The 23,866-nt window shown below is 35.5% G+C and overlaps 1 protein-coding gene and 1 non-coding gene across 4 annotated transcripts in view; both read left to right on the top strand.

Annotated features, from left to right (window-relative positions):
- VPS4B (vacuolar protein sorting 4 homolog B) overlaps positions 1-17,141 on the top strand; it is a 42,360-nt gene extending 25,219 nt beyond the window's left edge. The window contains exons 7-12 of one of the 3 annotated variants that reach the window (XR_013165064.1): positions 1,706-1,854; positions 2,344-2,425; positions 3,799-4,018; positions 10,532-10,672; positions 12,179-12,389; positions 16,697-17,141. Coding sequence is in view for 2 of the 3 variants with exons in the window: in XM_077135303.1 (XP_076991418.1) it covers positions 1,706-1,854; positions 2,344-2,425; positions 3,799-4,018; positions 10,532-10,672; positions 12,179-12,280 (694 nt within the window). In the remaining variant the exon portion in view is untranslated. The remainder of the gene's footprint in view (positions 1-1,705; positions 1,855-2,343; positions 2,426-3,798; positions 4,019-10,531; positions 10,673-12,178; positions 12,390-16,696) is intronic. The other 2 variants (XM_077135303.1, XM_077135302.1) reach the window with 2 other exon arrangements.
- TRNAR-UCU (transfer RNA arginine (anticodon UCU)) lies at positions 9,865-9,935 on the top strand. The gene has a single exon. It is a non-coding gene; the product is annotated as a tRNA-Arg (tRNA).
- Positions 17,142-23,866: the final 6,725 nt, after the last annotated feature.

Genomic DNA, 23,866 nt, shown 5'->3' on the forward strand with positions numbered 1-23,866 from the left:
TTTGCCACCAGAACATATCAGAATTGCTCCATATTCTCAACACCATTTGGTGGTATATTAGCTTAGAAACCATTCTAGTGGGTCAGTAGTAGTATCTGATTGTGGTTTTAATTTGCATTTCCCTGATAAGCATTTATTTGCTCTTCTTATATTTCACATCTGTTCAAGTCTTGTAGCCTTTGATAATTGAGTTGTCAACATATGCAAACTGAAGAAAAAGGAAAAGATAAAATCATTTGCATTAAAATAAACGGTTTTGTTTCTCAGAAGAAGCTACAGTGAAGCTCAAGGCAAGCCACAGACCAGAAGAATAAAAATGTTTAATACATAAAATTACCAAAATACATTCCTTTGAGGAAAAGAATAGCCTAATAGAAAAGTGGGGAAAGAATGTCAGCACGCAATAGACAGAAAGATTTTTTTTAGATAGTAAACATGAGAAGGTGTAATCAGAGGAATGCTTGTTAAGTCAACAATGATATAATTTCAGATCTATCAGATGGGCAAAAATTATATCTTAATGCCAAGCATCCTAATCATCTGTCAGTAAGGGAATTATGGTTTACATTACAGTTAAATCCAAATTATGGTTTACATTGCAGTTGAAAGTAATGAACTACATCCTCTGTATCAATGTAGATAAGTCTAAAAATCATATGGAATTTTAAAAATGTGGTAAAAGGAGCATTATAATACATAACTGTTAATGTAGAATGTCAGAGGACAAACAATATATCTATGCATATACTCATTTAATAAAAACATTAAATATACATAAAAATGATACAAATTATTTTGACAAGAGTATGCTTGCTCCTAGGGAGGGATGGAGAATTAAAGGATTGGGTTTGGGCTTTAACTTTCATTCAGTTGGTCTACTTCTTTGAAAAAGAAAGAAAGCAATCTGAAGCAAACATGACAAAAGGTCAACATCTGTAACTCTGATTACAAATGTATAATATAATCTTTTTTTCATGTATTTCATAACTAAAAAAAATAAATTTTGAGTTACACCATTGACAGTTACCAAAATTTTGGGAGATCATATTCTCAACAGTTTGCCCTTGCAGCAAACATGAAGAGATTGCCTTTTACTGTTTAAAGCACTATGAAAAGGTCAACATTTCTCATCTATATCAGCAACCTACTTTTTCATAGCAAATTGTGTTGGCTTAGAATGCCACTGACAAGAATAATATTCTTTATTAAGTTTGTATACATTAATTGTGTTTTCAGATTTTTCTTCCCATGATATACAGTCTCATAAATGTAGAAAAACTTGATTGTGTGAAATAAGTATATGCATAATTTTCTTGGTCCCATTATTTGAAAATCAAAGTGTGAATGTGAAGTATAATTCAAATGTTTTAAAATAGTTTTTAATATTTAAATAACCAGGCTACAATGTAATTGGTTTCTTACATCATTATTAGTCATTTAGATAAGTGATATGATATAGAAATTCATTTCTCTGTTAGATCAGTCCTTATTTTGAAAAGATAGCATATATATGGAACTTAGTAAATTATAAAGTGAGTTATCTAATTGTAACCATCTTATTTTCCATACCTAAAGCATGATTATGTCTTTTAATCTATATAGTTCTTGTAATATTGGTGTATTGCTTTTTTTAAGTCTTTTTGTTAGCATTTTTTTTTTCCTTTTTAATATTTTTTGGAAACTGAAAGTTTTTGTTTATTTTCAGGCTAGTTAAGAATTTATTTCAACTTGCCAGAGAGAACAAACCTTCCATTATCTTCATTGATGAAATTGATTCTCTTTGTGGTTCAAGAAGTGAAAATGAAAGTGAAGCTGCACGTAGAATTAAAACAGAGTTCTTGGTTCAAATGCAAGGTAGTATTATTACTGATTTTAAAAAACAGATTATAGTTATCATATAACCAGAATTATAAAAGTATTGGGAAAAAATTCAAGCACACTTTTTCCATTCTAACAGACTGGCTGGTTCATTGTGTCATATTTCATTCTGTTATCTTTCATACACATACGTGGTTTTCATCCAGGTGTAGGACTCACTGCATAAAGAGAAGAATATTTTTAGACATGACACACCAGGAACAATATGAGTAAAGGGAATGTGTAGATTTCAAATGAAACCTTTCAAGAGATAGTTTGAAAAGAATATTAAGTTTTGGTCCAGAATCTAGGAGATTAATTCTTGGAAATATATACATTGTATTTGGTCAATATAGTTTTTTTTTTTTCAGAGAGACTCAAAATAAGACACTTTAGCATTAAAGTTAACACAGTTCTTGGTCCAAAAATGTGATTAAAGAGCACTAAAATGACAGATTATTGAAAATATTGCCTATTTTGCTGCAGGAGTTGGTGTGGACAATGATGGTATTTTGGTTCTGGGAGCTACAAACATACCCTGGGTTCTGGATTCTGCCATTAGACGAAGGTATGTTAATACAGTGAATATCTTTGTATTTCTAACTACAGTTAATACTGGTAGTAAATGGTAATTCCCATTTTGTCCAGTGAGGCAGCATTCTGATAACTTTTCAGAATTTTTTTAATACCCCCTAACCCTTTACCTTTAGCCCACCTACCTCGAGGGCATATGGGCAGGGATTGTTTGTTTGCCTGCTATTGAAAAAACCATGTTTTCTATCTACTGAATCTGTCATATTGGGAATCGTATTACCTAATGTTTATCTTTAGTTCTGATGGAACTTAGTGGGCCCTAATAATTCATAAATTTATAAACATAGCTTGATGTTTTAGTGAAAAGTCTTCTTATGAAATTCACAAAATAACAATTATATAAGTCAAAAAGTAAGATGACCAAGAATTTTTTTAGTTGAAAGAATTTGACTATGAAATTTTGTTTATAGGAAAAGTGTATAGACTCTTCATTTTTCACTGCTTCATAATTCCCTTTCCCATTCTTGAATTTTGCATAGTAAAAATTAGTACTTGAGTTGTGCCATTTTTACCTCATTCATTTGATGATTCGTCTACATGCTAGATTACCATTCAATATCAAGAAAGGAAATGTACTGGGTATTTTTTTTTAAATGACCTTTTTCTGAACCTATCTCTAAAGATAATAGAAACTCTTAAAAGTTTTCTTAAAGAATTTAAAATTCTGGAAAAAAAGTCTGAACAGACCACTTAAACTGTATCACATTGCCTCCCTCCTGTCTTCAAATCCTAAAATTTTAAGGCAAGCAAAATTGTTAATAATTCATGGCTTTTGGTTTTTTAAGTTATTTTTGCTATAGTAGAATTGTGTGTTCTCAGTGTGCCCATTGTAATAAAATGGACGTTTTGTGTAATAAATACATGTTTATTCTACAATATTTTAAGTAATTACACTATTTTGAATTTAGAGAATTATTCTGTCATTTCCACTCTTATTTCATATTGTTACTCTTGTTAATCCATTGGTCAGGAGTTCACAGTGCAGCTCCATGGGAAAATATAATCTTGTACTACAGGTCTTTTTATGTCATGAATTCTAGGCATACAACAAATATTATGTCCCAAAACACCCCAAAAAGCATGTGAGGAAACACCCAAACCACTCCAGATTCGTTCCCTGGCTATTTTGGTTTCATTTGTTTTTAATGTATTTTGGACATTTTTCCTTAATCCACCTTAAATGAAAATGATAGCTCTGATCACATATAAGTCTACTGATATTCAACTTAACGTTATATAATTGAAAATATTTAAATATCTTGTTTCTCTTGAAAATATTCTAATTTTCAATTAAAATGTTAAAAATGTTCTTTAATTTCCTTGATGTGTTTTCTCTTTCATTTTAAGATTTGAGAAACGAATTTATATTCCTTTGCCTGAAGCCCATGCCCGAGCAGCAATGTTTAAATTGCATTTAGGGACCACTCAAAACAGTCTAACGGAAACGGACTTCCGAGAACTGGGGCAGAAAACTGATGGTTATTCAGGGGCAGATATAAGTATCATTGTACGTGATGCACTTATGCAGCCTGTTAGAAAAGTACAGTCAGCTACTCATTTTAAAAAGGTAGGTAACATATCCATCCTTTCATTCATTCATTCATTCATTTATTTATTTGCATGGGCACCAGGAATCGAACCCAGGTCTCTGGCATGGCAGAGTTTCAGTTTGGTAATAGTATCATAAATGGGTTTTCATAACAGAAATATTTCTACTTCATCAAAAATAAATTTTTCAACTAAAATTTGCTTATTAATAGACATATAGTCCTAAAATCTTTTAAGCATTTCTGTATTATTTTGCTGTAAGTATAGAAACTTAAATAGTTGTAAAACTGATTCTGATGTAACCAAAATATTCTTGAGCATAATCTGATACAATTATACCTAATTAACAAAGTAAAAATAATAATAGTTAATATTCTTTAATATATTCGTGGCACTGGGTTTTATCCTTTATCTTATTATTTTGTTTGGTCCTCACAAAAACTACAAGAGATGCATATATTATCTACCTGTTGATGGTCAGTCTGGGACATAGATGTTAGCACAGGTTCCCACGGTATTGTAATTAGTAAGGGGCAGTTTTTTCTGTGTGTATGAGTTGAGTATATATGATTAAGATATAGTTTAGTAAGGAGGTTGGTCTTGGGATATCCAATTTAAGTGGTGGACTAGATATTTAAGTAAGACCAACCTTCTTACTGAGGGCAACTAGAAAAAAATGTATTTTAAAAATCTAATGCTTCACTTGAAGACATGAGAGATCTAAAAAGACGGTAAAGAATTCTGGCTTAGGCCAGAATCCAAGATAAAAAGGTAGTATAGGGAGGTAAGCCTGATTTTTGGTCACTTTTCCCCTCACAGTACTTGCCAGTTCCAGAGAGGCTGGCATAGAGATTAACAGTGCTTGTGATGCCTCATGAGGCTGTTGGAGGCGCTAGAGCAAGTGTGGTTGTGTCCCTAAAATAAAGTACTGTAAGATTAAGGACTAAGATTGAATGAGAGGTAACAGGCCCTAGAGGAACTCCAGCTATCCTTTGAATCATCTTTGTCCCTGAAATTATATTGATGTATTCCCAGATTGCTAGCATCCCTTCAAAACCTGGCATAAGAATATAGAAATGTTTTGTAGGGAAGGATTATATCATCCTAGACCTTAGTGTATTTCTACAGCGGTTTCTACAAATACAGTGACTAGCTCATGATAAAAAAATAACCTAGTACAAACTGAGAAGGGGACATGAATGGACATTTTCACACTGGTGTGTATGGTGGCAGTATACGGGAGTTGCAATAGATGGAGGTGAGCTAAGGGTACATTGACTGAAGATCGGAAGGGGGAACTGTGGTGTATACGTTCAGTGGACTAGTGAGCAGCTCCAAGAAGGAATGAAGTCCTGGTCATGCAACTAGCTGAATGAACCTTGAAGACTTATAGCTGCATGAGTAAAATAAGCCAGAAAAGACAAATATTATAATGCCGCACTAATAGGGACTAACTATAATGTGCAAACTCTTGAGAATTGAATTTGAGAGTATAGGTTATCAGGTGAAGGCTTATAGTAAAGGTTCCTAGATTATGAACAGTCGCATCTATTCCAGAGTTGTAACTGTTATTTCTTAATTTTGAGGAAATTTCAGGAAAACTAATTCCATATAAAAAGTAACAGAAAATTCTAAATTTTTAGATGCTGAACTCTTTGTATATAACCTGGTCGTTCCCTGGAACTTTGGGTATTTGTGTGACACCTGAGACTCAGAACTAGAGTTATGCAGCTATGAAAGTTAGCATTACCCCAGACAGCAACTGTTAAAAACACTGAAAAAGTTGATCAGACTTCAATTAGAGATATGAATGAAGCTGATCTGGGTAGGACTAAGGTAAATCGGACTAAAGGGATAAGGATTGTATTGATGGTATTTTAAAACTTCAACTTTTGTACAGTACCAAAGGAAGGGATGTTTACTGGTGCAAAATGTATATTTTCTGTAGCACAGTATCTAATTTAACTTCTATGGTCATCTTATTCTAACACCATAATTACATGGAACCATAAATAAAAAGTGAGATCTTACTGGTTTTTACAGGTTGGTGTGATCCCCTGATACAACCCAAAGTAAGCTGGGGCAGAAAATTAAAAAAATATTTGCAAAGTCCACTTGAAGGATGGTGGAAATATTAAACTTCCCCACTTAGGGAAGACCAGTTATTTTCGTAAGCATTGGGGACCGTCAGCTTGATGGGGCAGGCCCTCAATCTTGGGGCATGCCCTTATGAAACTTATTCCTAGAAAGGAGAAGCTAAACCTACATATGATTTTGCCTGAGAGTCACCCCTAAAGAACTTCCTTTGTTCTCTCTAAGCCAACTTTGCAGGTAACTTCACTGCCCTCCCCATCTATGTGTGACCTGACTCCCAGGGGTATAAAATCTCCCTGACAACTTGGGACCTGACTCCCAGGGATGAGCCTGGCTTTGGTGTTGTGGGGTTGAGAAAGCCTTCTTGACCAAAAGGAGGAAGAGAAATGAAATGAAATAAAGTTTCAATGACAGAGATTTCATATAGCGTCGAGAGGTCATTCTGAAGGTTATTCTTAGGCAGTTTATAGATACTCCTTTTCAGTTTTTGATGTATTGGGATAGCTAGAGGGAAATACCTGAAACTGTTGAACTGTAATCCGTTAGCCTTGATTCTTGAAGATGATTGAATAATATAGCGCTTATAATAAAGGTGTGAATTTGTGAGTGTGAAAACCTTGTGATTGATAATCCTTTTATCCAGTGTATGGACAGATGAGTAAGAAAAAAAAGACAAAAAGTAAATAATAGTGGGTATGGGTATTACAGGATGTTTTGGGTGTTCTTTTTTACTTTTATTTTTATTCTTATTTTTATTGTTTTTGGAGTAATGAAAATGTTCAAAAATCTGTTGGAATGATGAATGCACAGCTTTGTGATGATACTGTGAATTGTACACTTTGGATGATTTTATCTCAAAAAAATCATTGAGAAAAAAACATAACCTAGTACACATGGACACATGGCAGTTTGTACAAAAACAGGAAGAATCTTAGAAATAGACCAAAAAAATCAGTCAGCCAGATAGAAAATCAACAAACCCTTTAACAGTATTTACAATAATATTGGTGATAAATTAGTTCAATATATAAACAGGTGAGGACAAACCACCTGTGAGCCTTATGAGTTAACATTTGCATAGGAGAAAATATGGAATTAAAGGGAATCTTATGAACTGAGAATGAGAATTCCAAAATAGCCAGGAATATCCCATAGAAAGCAGGGTAGGCTAATTTGATGAAAGCATCTGAAACCAGCGGGTGGGGGGTGAGGGTTTCCTGTTTTAGTAGCAAGTAGGTGGTAGGTGCCTGCTGTAAGGACTGGGGTATGAAAGTGTGGAACTTGTCTAACCCCATGAACTCGCAAAGGACCTGCCAGGTCTCCCCCTCCAAGAGAGGATCCTACAGTGCTGGGAGAGGCATCTGAATAGACAGGAGGACAAGGACAACAGAGACTCGGGAAAGAAAAGGTTCAGGTAAATGGAGGGAGAGGAACAGAGAAAAATCTCAGAAAACAAGCTGCCATATATATATTTTTAACTTTTTTTTGATTGTATAGTATAACATATATACAAAGCAAAGAAATAAAGCAATAGTTTTCAAAGCACTTTCAAAAAGTGGTTACAGTATAGATCCCAGAGTTTGTCATGGGCTACCATACAATCCTCTCATATTTGTCCTTCTAGCTGCTCCAGAATATAGGAGGCTAGAGAGCTTAAATACTTTTTTATCATCACAATCGACTTTTTTTCCCTTTTTTTTATGTGAACAATAGCATATATATACCAGAAAACTATAAATTTCCAAGCACAGCACCACAATTACTTGTAGCTCTCTATTTACATATGTTAGAGTTCCTTCCTGCTTGGATTAATGTTGCTATTGGACATACTTAGGCATTTCTTTTGGTACATGTTTCTCTTGGGGATATAGCAGTCTACAAGAATCTGAAATCAGGAAAACGTATATGATTCCATTTATATAATATTCAAAATGAGGCAAAACTCAGTATTGGTGACAGAGGTCAGGGTATTGCTTCCTGCAGGGTAATTAGAAGGAGGCTGCTGGTAATATCCTAGTTCTTCATCTGGGTGGGTGTTTCTTTGTGTGTTCGTGTATTTGTACATTTTCTGTATTTTTTTTTACTTCAATATTTTTGTTTAAAATCCATATATCAGAAAAGAGAAAGGTTAACAATGAGCTCAGTTGACATCTGTGCCAGAACTTAAAAGAACAGGAAATTAAACTCATAGCAAGTGACAGAAAAAAAATAAAGAGTAGAAATAAATGATCTCGATAACAAACTACAACACAGAATATAAGCTTCTTTGAAATGACTAATAAAATTCCTGAACCCTTCAAGAGACTGATCTGGGAAAAGGGAGCAGGCACAAATGAATGTGAGGACTGAAAATATATCACTATCCACCTTAGGCATTTAAAGGTAGAAAGGTGACATAATGAACATTAAGCCAGTACACTTGAACATTTAGGTGAATGTATATGTTTTCGAGAAAATATAACATAACACAAAAAGAAACAAAAATATTAATAAACTATGAAAGAAATTTTATCTGTTTTAAAGCTTTCTCATAAATAAAACTGCAGGCCCAGATGGCTTCATCAGCAAATACTACCAAATATTTAAGGAAGAAATAAAAATCTTATGCGAATTCCTCTAAAGCCTACCCCAGCTCATTTTATAAGGTCAGCTTAACCATGATAGCCAAATCAGACAAGACATTAAAAGGAGAAGGAAAACTGCAGGGCAATATTATTCATGAACATAGATGTGAAAATCCTAAAAAATTGTTAGCAAAGGAAACCTAGTCCAGCAGTATATGAAGAAAACAGTATATTATGACCAAGTCATCTGTGCGTGTTTTTTATAAATCGGGAAAATAAGGTTTAAAAAAAAAAGTTCTAGGCTTGAATTAAAACCTAAATCAGAAGCCTGGCTCAACAATTTACTCATTATAATGTCTCTTTGAACAAATTACCTGTTTAAGAATCATTTTAATCATATCTCACAATGGGGCTGATAACACTATCTTGAAGTGCTGTTGTGAGAGTTAAATGAAATAGTACTCATAAAGCACCCATTGCATGGCCTGATTAGGCAGTAAGTAAGACTTATCTACCCTTCCTCAGCCATTCATGACTGAGAACTTGAACAGGCTCAAGGTCGTTTGCCTGCTGCATCCACTGTATTTTCCCTTCAGAATTCTCTTTGCCATTTTCAAACTATAAATTCCTAGGAAGTCAGTCCAGTCCTATAAGAATTAAGCTTTTGATTCTGTATGTTATTACCAGAGACAGCTTCTGAAACAGGGAAATCAAGGCCCTTGTTAGTAGGATAAGGATAAAGCAGTCAGTTCAGTTTTAACATTAATACTTTTTTTTTGCATGGGCAGGCATCAGGAATCGAACCTGGGTCTTTGGCATGGCCAGCAAGAACTCTGCCTGCTGAGCCACCATGGCCCACCCAACATTAGCACTTTTGCATCACCAACCAGAGTAGACTGCTTTAATGTTTCCAGCCTTCATTCCATTTTTAAGACTATTTCAATTAGCAAGAATAAGTTTGACTGTTTCTTTATCAAATATCTGAAGTACCAGTCTGAGCCCAGAGACTGATCCAAAAGTAAAATAGTAAAAAAAAAAAAAAGTAAATCCTTGACGTCGTGTATCTAAAATTTTTGTGGCAGAAGAAAGACAATAAAATAACTCATACTAAGTAAAGTGAAAATATTTATTTTTCCCCACTTTGACCTATCCTGACATAATATTTAAAGTCGATCAATAAAACAAATATTAAAAATGTAAGCAGGGTGCATGGGTGGTTCAGTGGTAGAATGCTCGCTTTCTGTGTGGGAGACCCAGGTTCAATTCCTGGACCATGCACCTACAGAAAAAAAAAAAAAAGTGTAAGCAACCCCCAACTTGATATAAATTTGTTGCCATATTGCATTTGACTGTATGTCTCAAAGGCTCTTTTTTAGTTATTGTTATCTTAAGTTGTGAATCATAAAATGGTCCTGAAATTACAGTTAGCTTTTATTTTGTTCTTATATTTAAAGGAGATTTTTTTTTGTTAAAAACAGACAAAAAAGATTCAGTAATTTCAAACTAGTGCTTCAAATACCACAATTCATCTGTTGTAGAATTTTTGAGATATGTCTATTTTTGTTCTTTAAGATTATTACCAATTAATAAGCATTGAAAAGATGGGAGTCCTAGCTACAATAACTGTTTCTTCTTTCTCTGTAACTTATTTTTACCCCTGTGATCATATAAATAATTTATTGTAATATTTCAAAAATGTGAAAGCATAAAAATCAAGGAAAATCCATGTTACCACTCAGAGGTAGCCACTTTTTATTATATATTCCTTGCCATTTTTAAAAATAAACATTTTAACAAAAACATTTTCACCTTTCACCCTAATGGCCAAAATCTTAATGATAATTTAATTTTTTGAAATGAATATTTTTTTCCAGGTTTGTGGACCTTCCCGAGCTGACCCTAACAACATTGTAGATGATCTGCTAACACCCTGTTCTCCTGGTGATCCTGATGCCATTGAAATGACGTGGATGGATGTCCCTGGCGATAAACTTTTAGAGCCTGTTGTTTCCATGGTTTGAAATTTTGTTTGCCTTTTAGAAGTGCCTTAAAACATTATGCTTTGTTAATTGTCAGGCGAAAGTAAAATTTTTTCTGTTATGTCAAATTAGCTGGAAAATTTTAGTATCATCAGGCAAGTTCATTGAGACTTGCAATGATTAATTAATTAAACTTAAAATATAAAAATAATTATTTTGGGCCTTAAGGAAAAGGCCCAAAAAAGTGAGAAGTTTGTTTTTCAAAAACACATATTTCTGACCTTATAGGTTTTATAGCCATCTTCTGTTTTATTTCTGTTGTTATTAAAACTTGAAATTTGACTGCAGTGTTATCCCCAAAATGCTCATATACATTGCACTGTCAGGACTTCATTTTAAAAAGTTGGATCGGTGAGCATTTTTCTCTGCGTCTCAGATTTTTTTGAAATTATCCAATTCTGTAATATATGTACTATAATACTCATGAATGTTTTTGTTTTACTCTTCGTGACTCCATACAAAGTTTAAATATTATAGTGCTTGAAAAAAACTAATTTTTATTGAAGAAAGTTAACTTTCTATAGTTTATATTGTAGGAGTTTAAATAATTTACAAGACTATTAGGTATATTATTTTAAGGGAGCTTTGTGATTGGATAATTACATTTTATTATATTTTTATTTTTTTCTTGTTGAAGAACACACTCAATTTTTAAAATTATCTGCTTTATAGATTTTCAAAGAGCTTCATGGTAGGATTAACAGCTTCCAGAGAATAAATTTTTATGTATGAAGACATATGAACATATATGTTTATAAATACATTTGTATGTATTTGTGTGTTTATATGTGTTAATTAACTATAAATCTCATCTGAGAAGTTAATCAGAAACCCCTTTTTATTTCAACCCTTGTTATTTTTTAAAGTTTTGTACTCTTTCCAGCTTTAAAGAATTTGCAAAAACTTAAGAGTGGTCCTTTTGATCATTTCGCATACTGATTTATGAGAGACATAGCCTTGAAGTTGAATTTTTAATGATCCCTGGTATTAGCCTGTTTTCTTACCATTTCAGTCATAATTTTAACGAATTTTGTAAAATGGTGCTGAGTTGATTTTGATTAAATGGTTATTCTACTACACCTAAGTGTGGGTGAATGACTATATTCAATTGCACTCAGTTGGAAACCTTCTTTCTTACTTAAAAATGAAAAAAAAAAAAAACCCCACTTAAGGCCAGAAAGTGGATCATGAACGTATTTTGCAGGGCTGTTATCCTCAGACTAAGATTGGTAATGAGAAGCCAAGGAAAGATTTTGATCAGAGTAAGGGAAGGAGTTGAAAATTTTAGTACAAAGGAATGACATGATCAAAGGTGTCATTTAGAAAGAATAAAATAGTTCACTGTCATTAACTTAAGGCATAGTGTAAATATTCAAATTTAACCCTAGTTAAAATAATAATGATGATGGTGATGATATGATGATTTTTGTTTCATCAGGTCTGTTACTAATAATTCCCTCCTCATCTTTTTTCCCCTCACAGTCGGACATGGTACGGTCACTGTCGAGAACAAAACCTACAGTCAATGAACATGACTTGTTGAAATTAAAGAAGTTTACAGAAGACTTTGGCCAAGAAGGCTAAACCAAAGCAATAAGGAAGAGGTTTACCACATGTATTCTTACTTTCATATATTTTTTTTTGCCTTTATTGGGTGGCATTCAGATTATTTCCAAACTCTCTTTTGCTACAGGTATACGTAAATCTCACTTCAGAGCTCCTTTAAGTTTTATATTGTACCTTTCCTCCATTACCTATTAAATGTCCCTATTAACAGAAATTACAGAGTAACGAGTTATGAGGAAATGAGTGATATATGAATGGCAAATAATAGAAATTACCCAGTAAAAGGCAGATTGCAATTAATTAAAATGTAAATATTTAAAAATTTTATGAATGGTGTTCTTTACAAAGAGCATTTATCATTTTTAGACTAAAATAAAATAAGGTTTTGTTTATAGCTTGGAAAAAAATTCTCAAATATCATTATTATCAAAGTGAAATTTATTTACTGCATTCAGAATTTAAAATGGTAGAATCTTTATTCTCAGGGATGGACAGTATATGATAAGACAGTAATGAGCACTATGTTTGGGTTTGAAAGATTTGAACTGTCTTATAACCAGTGAGTGCCCTAACTGAAAAATTTATTTCTGAGAGGGTGATTTTTTTTCTATGTGGAGTTAAATATTTCTTTAAAAGCAGAAAGCTTTTATATTCTAACTAAATGATACCTTTCACTGTGTAATCTCAAGGGAGTGACTTTCTAAATTAGGCGCTGTCTAATACCTTGAGGAAGGAAATTGTCTCCATTTCAGTACCTTTTTATGGCAGGTTGACCAAAACAGGTGGTAAATATGTATATGATTTTTAAATAACTCATGAAATACTGTAATGGGAATATTTGCTAACAAGAAAATGGCCTACTTTGAATTATGGAAAGTTCCTTCTGTGTGATGTGTATATGTATTTGTGTGTGTGTGTGTGTAATTTTTTTTTAATACAGGCTAGAAAGGGTCTTGTCTTTTACCTTTTAAGTTCAGGGAACAGTTTATCCTGGCCACACATATGTTATCAGTGTAATGCTTTATGAAGCTTTAGAAATGCACAGAGTCTCATTAAATAATAAAATATAGACATGACATTATGTTATTTTAATACCTTCAGATATTCTGAGGATGTATATTAAAACACTTTAGCATCAACACTAAGTTGTGCCTTGTACATCTGCATTGACTGTACATGCAAAAGATTATTAGTTAGCTAGAATGAGGTAGATTCCTTAATTACTGCAAAGCTCTACCTTGCAAAAGCTGTAGGATAACTTGCATTTTAAAGTATATTTGCACATTTTACATGTTATGCTATCTGGTTGCCTTTTGGTTTTCTGTACAGGTTGTTTTTATTGATGTTAAATGGAAATCATGGGTCTGAAATACGCTGTTCTTACATGAAGTAAATTGATATAACCTCCTATTGGCTATAGTCTACATATGCTTCTTTATTTTCTGACCTGAGTAGGAGAAAATATTATCTGAATTGATTAGATACAAAGAAACCATAAAACATTATGAGTTAAGAGTATATGCATGAAAATTCTATTTTTCAATGATTTTTACATAAGGCGTGGGAATCAACTTGATGGACTAACACTGGATTCATTGTGGATGTCTGTACGATAATTTATATATCAGACTTGGCATCAGAATTACATTACAGTATGTTCTTAATTTCATAATTAGAATTATGGAATAGTTGAAATCCAAAATTTTTTGTGACTCCAAAATTTGTTTTGAGGAAGTATTTTACTTAAATTGATCAAATACATGACCAAATAGGATGTCCACACAATGAAGGTAATAAGAGGCTACTGTAATCACATATAATTCTTCAGTATTCTTTGAGGGCTGTGTCTCAGTGGCAGAACCACTTAAAGCCATACCTCCATTATCAAAGCTTCTGGGTCTAAAACTATTCCTGAAATCCAATAGCTTTGATTTATATTTGATTTAAAGTGTGTTTGATTGTTAGTACTATTGAAGTACCATTTCGCCACCTTCGTAGTTAGATGCGGAGGCCCACACACCTTATACGGCTGCCATAAATGTTACTTGACGTTGTTGCAGATGAGGTAGTACAGAGTGTTCGGCATTGATAGTTATTATCAGTTTGAACTCTTGGAGATGCCCTGATCTGTCCTACATCAATAACTTCTATCCTTCTGTCTCTAATAGGTGTCCTGTCCTCTTTTCTCTGTTAGTCCAAACCCCACATTTCCATTAGCTCATGACTCAGGAAACCTCTTCCAGAAAGAATTCCTAAACTGTCCCCATCCTACCTTTGGATTTCTTTAGCATTCAGGTGCTATCTTAAGATTTTTCTCCAAGTGTCAAGCATATTCTATTAATCTTATTTAGATTATTTAGAGTATAAATTCTTCAAGGAGTTACATTTTCTCCAGCAATTAGCATAGTGCTGGACACTATTAGGTACTTACAAAGTTTTGTTGAAGAAATAAGCGAATTTTATTGATCTACTTCATGGATTATCTGTGAAGCGTTTCCATAAAATAGGTAATTTGTTAGGTAATAGATAATATTAACCTGTTAGGTATAGGTAATAGTCATTTTGATATTGCTGGTCTAGTGAAGTTGTGATACATTTGTGTTTATATCTTGGTTGTTAGGGGCTCTCAAGTCAAAGATGGGCTGGAGCTAGCTTGTACTGGCTCACAAGAACCGATTGTCCACATCTCTTCCCAGCTCATATTGGTAGTTAAAGACACCACAGAAATTAGTAAGAGCTTCAGTTAAGCACAGTGCTGTACAAAGCAAGGGCAGCCTGTAGGTTATAATGGGGAAATTAATATAGTTTGCTACATTTCCAGAAATAAAGGAGAAAGGTTATATAATCATTATGGATACCTAAAAAGCGTTTGATAAAATCCAGCATCCATTTATGATTTAACAAAAATACAACCTAGGAATAGAAAGTAGCTTCTTAATTTAATAAAGAATATCTACAAAGAGACAAAAAATTATAGCAAGTTTATACTTTATTGTGAATTTTTGAAAACTGTACTCTGCAGAGTTAAGAAGACAAAGCTGCCTGACATCACCACACCTTTTCCACTTTGTACAGGCAGCTCCAGCCAGTGCAAGAAAAAGAAATAAAGAGCTTAAGGATTAAAAAGAAAGAAACAAAATTGTCACTATTCACAGAAGACATGATTGCATATGTAGAAAGTTCAGATTAATCTAGACTATTAGAAATAATATAAGATTAACAAGGTTCCTAGATACAAGGTCGTAGAAAAAATTACTGTATTTCTATATTCTAGCAACGATTAGGCATTGCAATTTTGAAACAATACCAATTACAGTGGCATCTGAAAGCATCAGATACCTCAAAATAAATCTGAAAGATATGCAAGACCGCCACATAGAAAACTACAAAATAATACCAAAGGAAATTAATGAAGACCTAAATAGGTGAGAGGATGTGCCCTCTTCATGAGTTGCAAGATTCACTATTAGAAAAAAGTCAATCTAACCAAATTGATATATAGATTTAATGCAGTCCCAAATCTGAATCTGGAGGATGGTTAATACAGAGGTGTATATATTTGTAAACACTCATGAAGCTGTACTTTTATAATATGTGTGTTATGCTATACATATATATATATATATCCAGAAATAAAACTAGAGGTTTAATAAGTGATTTGTTGATGATTGGGGTACTATAAAAAAATATTTTATAGTACATTTCTCCAAGCTGTATCTGTCAGTCCATTCATCCATCAATCCAATCCATTGATGATCTATCCATTGAAAGATGTCTAGAATGACTTTCTACCCTATGTTCATTATATTATTTGTGAGTAGTGAGGTTTAGGTAGATTTTTCATTTTCTTTACCTCTTTTTTCCTTCAGGTGTATTTTCAAACGTTACCTCTGACCATCTTATTTTAAATTACAGTCCGTCCTGATGCTCCTTATTTATTCCCATTCCTGCTTTACTTTTCTCTGTAGCACTTACCGTTATATAATGTATATTTTACTCAGTGTTTTTATTTACAGTTGTTTCCCACTAACATGTACACTCCACAAGAGCTGGGTATTTCTGACTCTTGTGTTCACCACTGTCTCTAGTATCTAGAACAGTGCCTGCTCCTTAATGTTCAGGAAATGTTTGTTGAGTGAGATAATCTTTGTATGTTTGAATACTTTACAATAAGCGTTTATAATTTTTGTCCCCTCCTCCCAAATGTTATTTCTGTAAACAAAGAAGGAGAAAATTCGAACTGAAAACAAATACAGCAACAAACCAGCAGTTGCTAAATCTGTGTGGTAGAAATGTGTATACATTTATATTTTAAATATATTTATATATATATATTTATATTTTCATCTTTGAATTTTTTAATTTCCCAAAATTAAAATTAGGAATTATAGTCAGGTTGACAGCTAATGATAGGAATTTGTCTCTCTTCCCCAGGACTCCTATAGAATAACAGCACATGTTTTAAAAAGAAAGAGAGAGAAACAGGACAACAAAGATATTCGTCTAACTAATGTACTTTGGAGGGATGCTATTCAACATCCAAACTGCCTTCCTGGTTTGGGGAATGCCCCTGGCCTCCCACTACAGGAACCAAAGTGGAACAATACCAATGAAACTTGGCATTCAGCACATGGACCCTTGACTTAGCCTTGGCTTATCAGATGCTGTCACCCAGGTCCTTTAATCTTCAACACAAAGATGGCAGGACATTAAAAGCTAGGACCCTAACAGCATTGACACCATCTAACTGGGTCTGGAGGCATCAACAGTATAGACCAGTCACCAAAGCTTCTTTGGTCCTCCCAGAGAGGTTGCAGACTTTCCATCAGTTCTGTGAACAACCAAATATGCTTCCAATAAATTTCTATGCTACTTAAAATTGACTAGAGCCAGTTTATTTTGTTTGTAAGCAAAGGCCTGAAGTAATTCAGAAGTTGGTACCTGTGGTTTCAGTTATAGGTGTATTTGGTGAAATATGGGGAATTTGAAATTGATTATCTGGCATAGCTAAGACTGAGTTCCATGAAATATCAGTAGACTTTAAGGATGGAAATGTGGTAGCTCATGGCTCAAACCGGCGAGATACCTCCCTTTATTGCTTGTGAAGTGTCCATTGAGGACAGGGTATTGGGGACCATTTTGCAGCTGCTGTAGAACAAAATCAAGAGCACGAGAACTTCAAGGTCTTCTGGTTGCAGTCAAGGTGGAGATGAAACCAGGAATTTTCTTTGACTGCTAAATAAGTATTATTTCTTGAAGCTTTAGTACTAAAGTAACCAAAAGCCAAACTCAATATTTGATCCTGAAGTTTGCCAAATGGTATCAGTTGAATTTGCAGATTCACCACGTATTTTTTTATGTGAAACTAAGGATATTTAATAAGAAAAAGTGGGCTCCATGAACTTGTAATGTGCATATCAATGCAAATTTGGATTATTCTGAGGATCAGCAAATATCTGAAGGTCTATGTGAGAATGAGTTACTCTGATGGTCATACAAGAAAGGACAATCTAATTTCAAGTAACAGTGAATTTATCCATGTGAGTTCACAGAGATTCTGGATTTTAGTTTGAGCTCCCAGGAGTGGCTTTTTGTATGTTTGGCTGGCTGAAGATACTGAACTCAGTGGTGAACCCACTGTGAAACTCCAATAGCATATTGTACTAAAGGAAGAACACAATATCTAGAATATAGCAATGCTAGAGTAACTTTAACATAAGTGAACCATCACAAAGCCATGCTGTTCCCTTGAGAAGTCCCAGAATACAGTCCTTTAACCAAGGCTTTACTAGGTGAAAGGACTATATTCAAAAGTGCTTTACTGGCTGTTCTCTGATTTCAGTGGAACTGGAATGATCCTTTGGTTGCAGAAACCAGGGGGCTTGGCTACCAGAAGTGGCAGTAGGGTAATGGTAATTACAGCATGGTAATCAGAAGGGTGTTTCTCACAGAGATCTTCAGCAATAATTCATTGGTGATGGGCTCCTGCGACCAAAAGAAATGGCAGCTGAGCTCAAGTAAAGAGCTACTTTATTAGTCTTGGCCCCAAAACTCCCAAGTCTAGTGAACAAAGACCTGACTGGAACCACCATGGTAGGCAGAGCCGCTTATCCCATTTCTGCACCAGCCAGGTCAGAGTCTGGCCTACGTGAAAGAAGTAGAAACTAAATATTTTTGAGGAAAGATCCTGTAATAACAAGTTCATACTATGATCTTCCTTTCATTCTTCTCTCAAAAGAGTTGAGGTTACTTCTGAAGGCTGCAGTGAAATAGAGACAGGGAAATACTCAGGCTTTAGGGGGATTATTGGACACTGGCTCCTGAGGTAATAGTCTTTCCTAGGAGATGAAAATGTCACCATGGTCTGCTGTTCTAGAGGGGATTTATCTGGTCAACTGAAAATGGAGTCAACTTTTGACCAAGGTCCACATCCTAGGCCCACTAAAACCTGAATAAATGTCTTTAACAACTGCCAGTCACCATACCAGTTCCCTGAGGCAAGGATTAAAGTTAGTGTGAAAAAGAAGGGCCAAGGAAAAACCCCTCGAACTTCCCCCCTCATATAAAAACAGTACATCATGAGTAATTTTTACAACACTAGGGGAAATCCCAGAAATTACTGCCACCAAGGACATGAAAGGTGCAGGTGTGGTAATAACTCTTCAGGAGGCACAGTGCAGAAAACAAACGAATTTTAGAGAATATCAGTGCATATGTTATATGTCATGTCTGCCTGGTATTTCACAATTAAAAAAACCAAAATATAACAGATAAATTGAAAATTGAAGGGAAGAGGAGAGATGTGCAAGAAAAGGTTCAGGGAATACAAAACAATGCGGAATTTCAAAAGTTAACGGGGAAGAGAAAGGTTTAAAAAACCTGAATTGCTCAATGGCAGAAGTTGCATTGCTGGCTGTGATCTCGCCTTGGAGGTCCCACGTGGCTAACCTCTCTGCCTTACTCTTTTGGCTGAGAGAGTCACAAAAGCCCACTCAATTTCAAGAGAAATTGAAGAATGTCAGAGTTACATGGGAAAAAGAGCATGTGAGTGGGAAGATACTATGGTCTTCTGTTCTAGTTTGCTAGCCGCTGGAATGCAACGTACCAGGAATGGAAAGGCTTTTAAAAAGGGAATTTAATCAGTTACTAGTTTACAGTTCTAAGGCTGAGAAAATGTCCCAATTAAACAAGTCTATAGAAATGTCCGATCACAGGCATCCAGGAAAAGATAGCTTGGTTCAAGAAGGCGGTTGAAGTTCAGGGGTTCTCTCTCAAGTGAGAAGGCACACGGCAAACACAGGGCTTCTCTCTAGCTAAAAGGGCACATGGCGAGCACGGCATCATCTGCTAGCTTTCTCTTGTGGCTTTGGTTTCATGAAGCTCCCCGGGAGGCGTTTTCCTTCTTCATCTCCAAAGGTCACTGGCTGGTGGACTCTCTGCTTCATGGTGCTGCAGCATTCTCTGCTCTCTCTGAATCTCCTTCATTCTCCAAAATGTTTCCTCTTATGTAGGACTCCAGAAACTTATCAAGACCCACCCAAATGGGTGGAGACATGTCACCTAATCCAGCTTAAAAACCACTCTCGATTACATCACATCTCCAGGGAGATGATCCAGTTACAGTTTCAAACATACAATGCTGAACAGGGATTAGAAGAAACGGCTGTCTTTACAAAATGGGATTAGGATTAAAACATGGCTTTTCTAGAGGACACACATCCTTTCAAACCAGCATACCATCTTTGGAAAAGAAAATGCTGTACAACCAGACGTAGAAAAGGATGAAAGTGGTTACCCCTGGGGAGCAGAACTGGAGTTGAGGGCTTGAAGGTAGGGAACTGTTGATTTACTTTATCAGTCCACTATAGTGTTTAGTTTTTATGCCCACATGCAGCTATTCTTTTGATTAAAATATAAAATGGAAATTAAAACATCAAAATCACCACAAAGACCAAAAAAAGTGCAGGATTGCTTAAAAATTATACAGTATTATCCAAACTATGTAAGATAGTTTGCATGAAGGAAAAATGAAAAGTAAAAAAATGGCAGACAGGGCGGGCCATGGTGGCTTAGTAGGCAGAGTTCTTGCCTGCCATGCCAGAGACCCAGGTTCGATTCCCAGTGCCTGCACATGTGAAAAAAAGAAAAAGAAAATGGCAGACATATAGTTTTATACTAGCTCTGAACCTGTAATGAGAAACTGACAGCTCACATGATACCTGTTTTGTGTATAACAAATCACTCTAAAAGCCATAGTTGTTTTTAAATGGCCACTGTTTATTATTTCTTATGACTGCAGTGCAGGCACAGCTCCATGGAAACTGAATGCTTCTATTCCACACGGCATCAGTTGGCGGGCTTGACTTCAAAGAATCCAACAAGGTTTCCCGACCCACATGTCTGGTGCCTCCCACTGGGCCTCTCTGTTCCCATGTGGTCCTCAATATTCAGTAGTCCAGCCTGAATTTCCTTACCTGGCAGCTTAATTCCAAGAGCACAAAAGGAAAGCTTCAAGGCCTCTTATGGCCCTGGTCCAGTAGTAAGGAAGTACCTCTTCCACCACATTGTATTGGTCAAAGGAAGTCACGGGGCCAGCCCATATTCAAGGGACAAAAAAATAGATACTCCCTCTTGATAGGGGAAGTAGCATTTGCAAACAGGAGTGGGAGGAATTGGTGGTGACAAACTGCCAATATGCTTAAGTATCACTCCCAGTTTGCTCATTGCAAAGGGAACACTCCCTGGCTCTCCACTGACTCCACCTTCACCAAGAATCAAATGGAACATCACTAGTAGAGGGCATCTTAACATGATGTGCCTCTCGGTGGGATGCAGTACAAATGTGTCCGAAGTGTTCGGGCCAAAAATGTTTAATTGGAATCTAATCAAGCCATAGATCTGTAGGGTTATAGGAAATTCTGGGTAGAGAGAAATAACACCACAAGGAACCAGTGAAAAGAGAGTGTGGAGCATTTTATAAGACAATGGGCTGGTCTCTTCAAAAGTCAGTATCATTTAAAAAGGAAAAAATGTTTGGGGGACTCTTCTAGGTTAAAAGACACTGAACCCTAAATATATGAACCTTGATTGGAGCCTAATTTGAAAAACATTAGCTATAAAACGTAATTTGGATACAGTTGAAGAAATAACAATCTGGGCTGGATATCAGATAAATATAGAATTGTTACTGTCCTAGGTATAATAATGGCATTGTGCTTATATCAAAACAGTGCCCTTATTTTTAAGAGATACATGCCAAAGTCTGTACATATAGGAATGGGAGATGAAATGTCAGTTTTTCTGTAACTTACTTTGAAACTATTCAGCAAAGAAGTACCCATCCACACATTCACACCCACATAAAGCTAATGTGACTAAAATAAATAAGTCTGAGGAAATAAGGGTCATTTATGGAGGTAGTGAAACTTGCAGCCAATTTTTAAAATATGTAGTGGTAGGATCCCTGACCGATTGATCTTGCCAAATCCCAAGCACAGACACACAGATGCATGAATCATCTGTGAACAAGGACGTGGGACTGTCCTCGTTACATGTGCCTGGATGCTGTTCTTGGCTGTAAGGCAACCCTCTGAATGAAGGTAATCCAGAAAAGCCATGTTTTAATCCTGATCCAATCTTGTGGGAGCAGTTGTTTCTTTTAATCCTTATTCAGTAATGTTGGTTGGAAACGTAATTAGATTATCGCCATGGAGATGTGACATGCCCAATTGTGGGTGTGACCTTTTGATTAGATGGAGATGTGACTCTACCCATTCCAGGTGGGTTTTGATTAGTTTACTGGAATCCTTTAAAAGAGGAAACATTTTGGAGAAACAACAGAAGCCTCATAGCCAACAAACTTCACAGCAAGCTGACACAGATGCGGACATGTGGTAAACAGAGACACAGATATTTGGAGATTCTTGGAGCCCAGCAGACGTTGCCATGAGATGATATGCAAGCCAGAACCTAGAGAGAGCCAAGGGAAGCCACAAGATGAAAGTCAGCCCTGGAGAAGTAAAGTGAGGAACCCCCGCATGGACAAAGACTGAAAGCAATGGCGCCCAGGAGCAAGGGACCAGCAGAAGCCAGCCACGTGGCCACCTAGCTGATAGAGGTGATCCTACCCATCAGCCTTTCTTGAGTGAAGGTAACCTCTTCTTGGTGCCTTAACTTGGGTACTTTCACTTCCTTAGAATTGTAAACTTATAACTTATTAAATTTCCCTTTTGTAAAAGCCATTCCAGTTCTGGTATATCACATTCTGGCAGCTATCAAACTAATACAGGTGACATTAGAGAAAAGTCTTTGATGGTGTGGGGAGGCAGGAGAAAGGAAAGTATTTTATAGGCAGTTAAATGTTTTTTCCATTTAAAAAAAAAAAAAAAAGCCTGGCAACCTTCACACAAAAAGGAAGGGAAAATTAGAGAGAAAAAAATAACATCTCCATAAATCCTACCATGTAGTAGTATGAGGTGTCCCCAAGAAAATGTCTCCAGAGGAAAATGTGGAGTCAAATGTTAATGGCAGCTATGTCTGAGTGATAGAATCATGGGTAGTTTTAAGTTCCTCTTTATTTTTTATTTTCTAAATTTTAGGAAGTGAGCATTTGTTATTTTTAAAATTAGAAAAAAATTATTGTACCACTAATAGTCCAATGTTTGTATAGCTAAAAATGAGCTGGTAATCTGTTTTACAGGGATGGCAATTGGAATATAAGCCCATTCCAAACCTTTTCTATTCATTCAGCAATTTTGGGTTAAGACGATATGAACTGAAATGAAAATTTTGATTTTGTTCATCATGGAGTTTTTGCATGAATTTTGATTTTTAAAAAATATGGTCTCGGGGTGGGCAATGGTGACTCAGTGGCACAATTCTTGCCTGCCATGCCAGAGACGTGGGTTCGATTCCTGGTGCCACCCATGTTAAAAAACACATATTTATATATTGTCTTAAAATATTCTTAGATCACTGAGTTTCTTTGGTGCTCCCTTAAATTCTGTGCCTGAATTGAGTGCCTCATTCACCTCGTCCTAGCCTGTTCCTGCAACTGGCTATAGAAAAGAAGCAGTGCCAAATGAGGAGGCCTGTCCAATTGAGGAGCACACGTTTTTGCACTGCAGCTCTTGGGGAAAGAGCTTCTGGCCGATATGCAAGACAGGGCCATTCAGTATTCCACAAAACACCAAAGGTCAGCCTTTGGGATTTCCCAAATTATTCTTGAATTATACCAAATGGTTTCAATGATATGGTGCTAGGAGGGAAAGTAAGCTTTTTTGTAGCTGGGTCTAGAAACTGACTAGGTTTAGTTTACCTTTTGTACAATTCGAATGCTAAAACTTAAGGAAAGTACAATTCACACTGGAATTTCCTAGTACCTAAGAAGGGAAGTTATAGGGAAAAGGTGCCACCCCCTGGTCCTGTGGGTGTGAACCCATTTATATATAGGACCTTTGAAGGTGTCACTGGTTAAGGTAATGCCAGACTGAAGGAGGGTGGACCTTCATGCAGTATGGCTGAAGTCCTTATAAGCAAAAGAAATTGGACACAGAGAAGCCATAGGGAACAGACAGAAGCTGGAAGCCAGCAGAGCCTGGAAGA

Source organism: Tamandua tetradactyla, chromosome 18 (genome assembly GCF_023851605.1).
Source record: "Tamandua tetradactyla isolate mTamTet1 chromosome 18, mTamTet1.pri, whole genome shotgun sequence".
Lineage (NCBI taxonomy): Eukaryota > Metazoa > Chordata > Mammalia > Pilosa > Myrmecophagidae > Tamandua > Tamandua tetradactyla.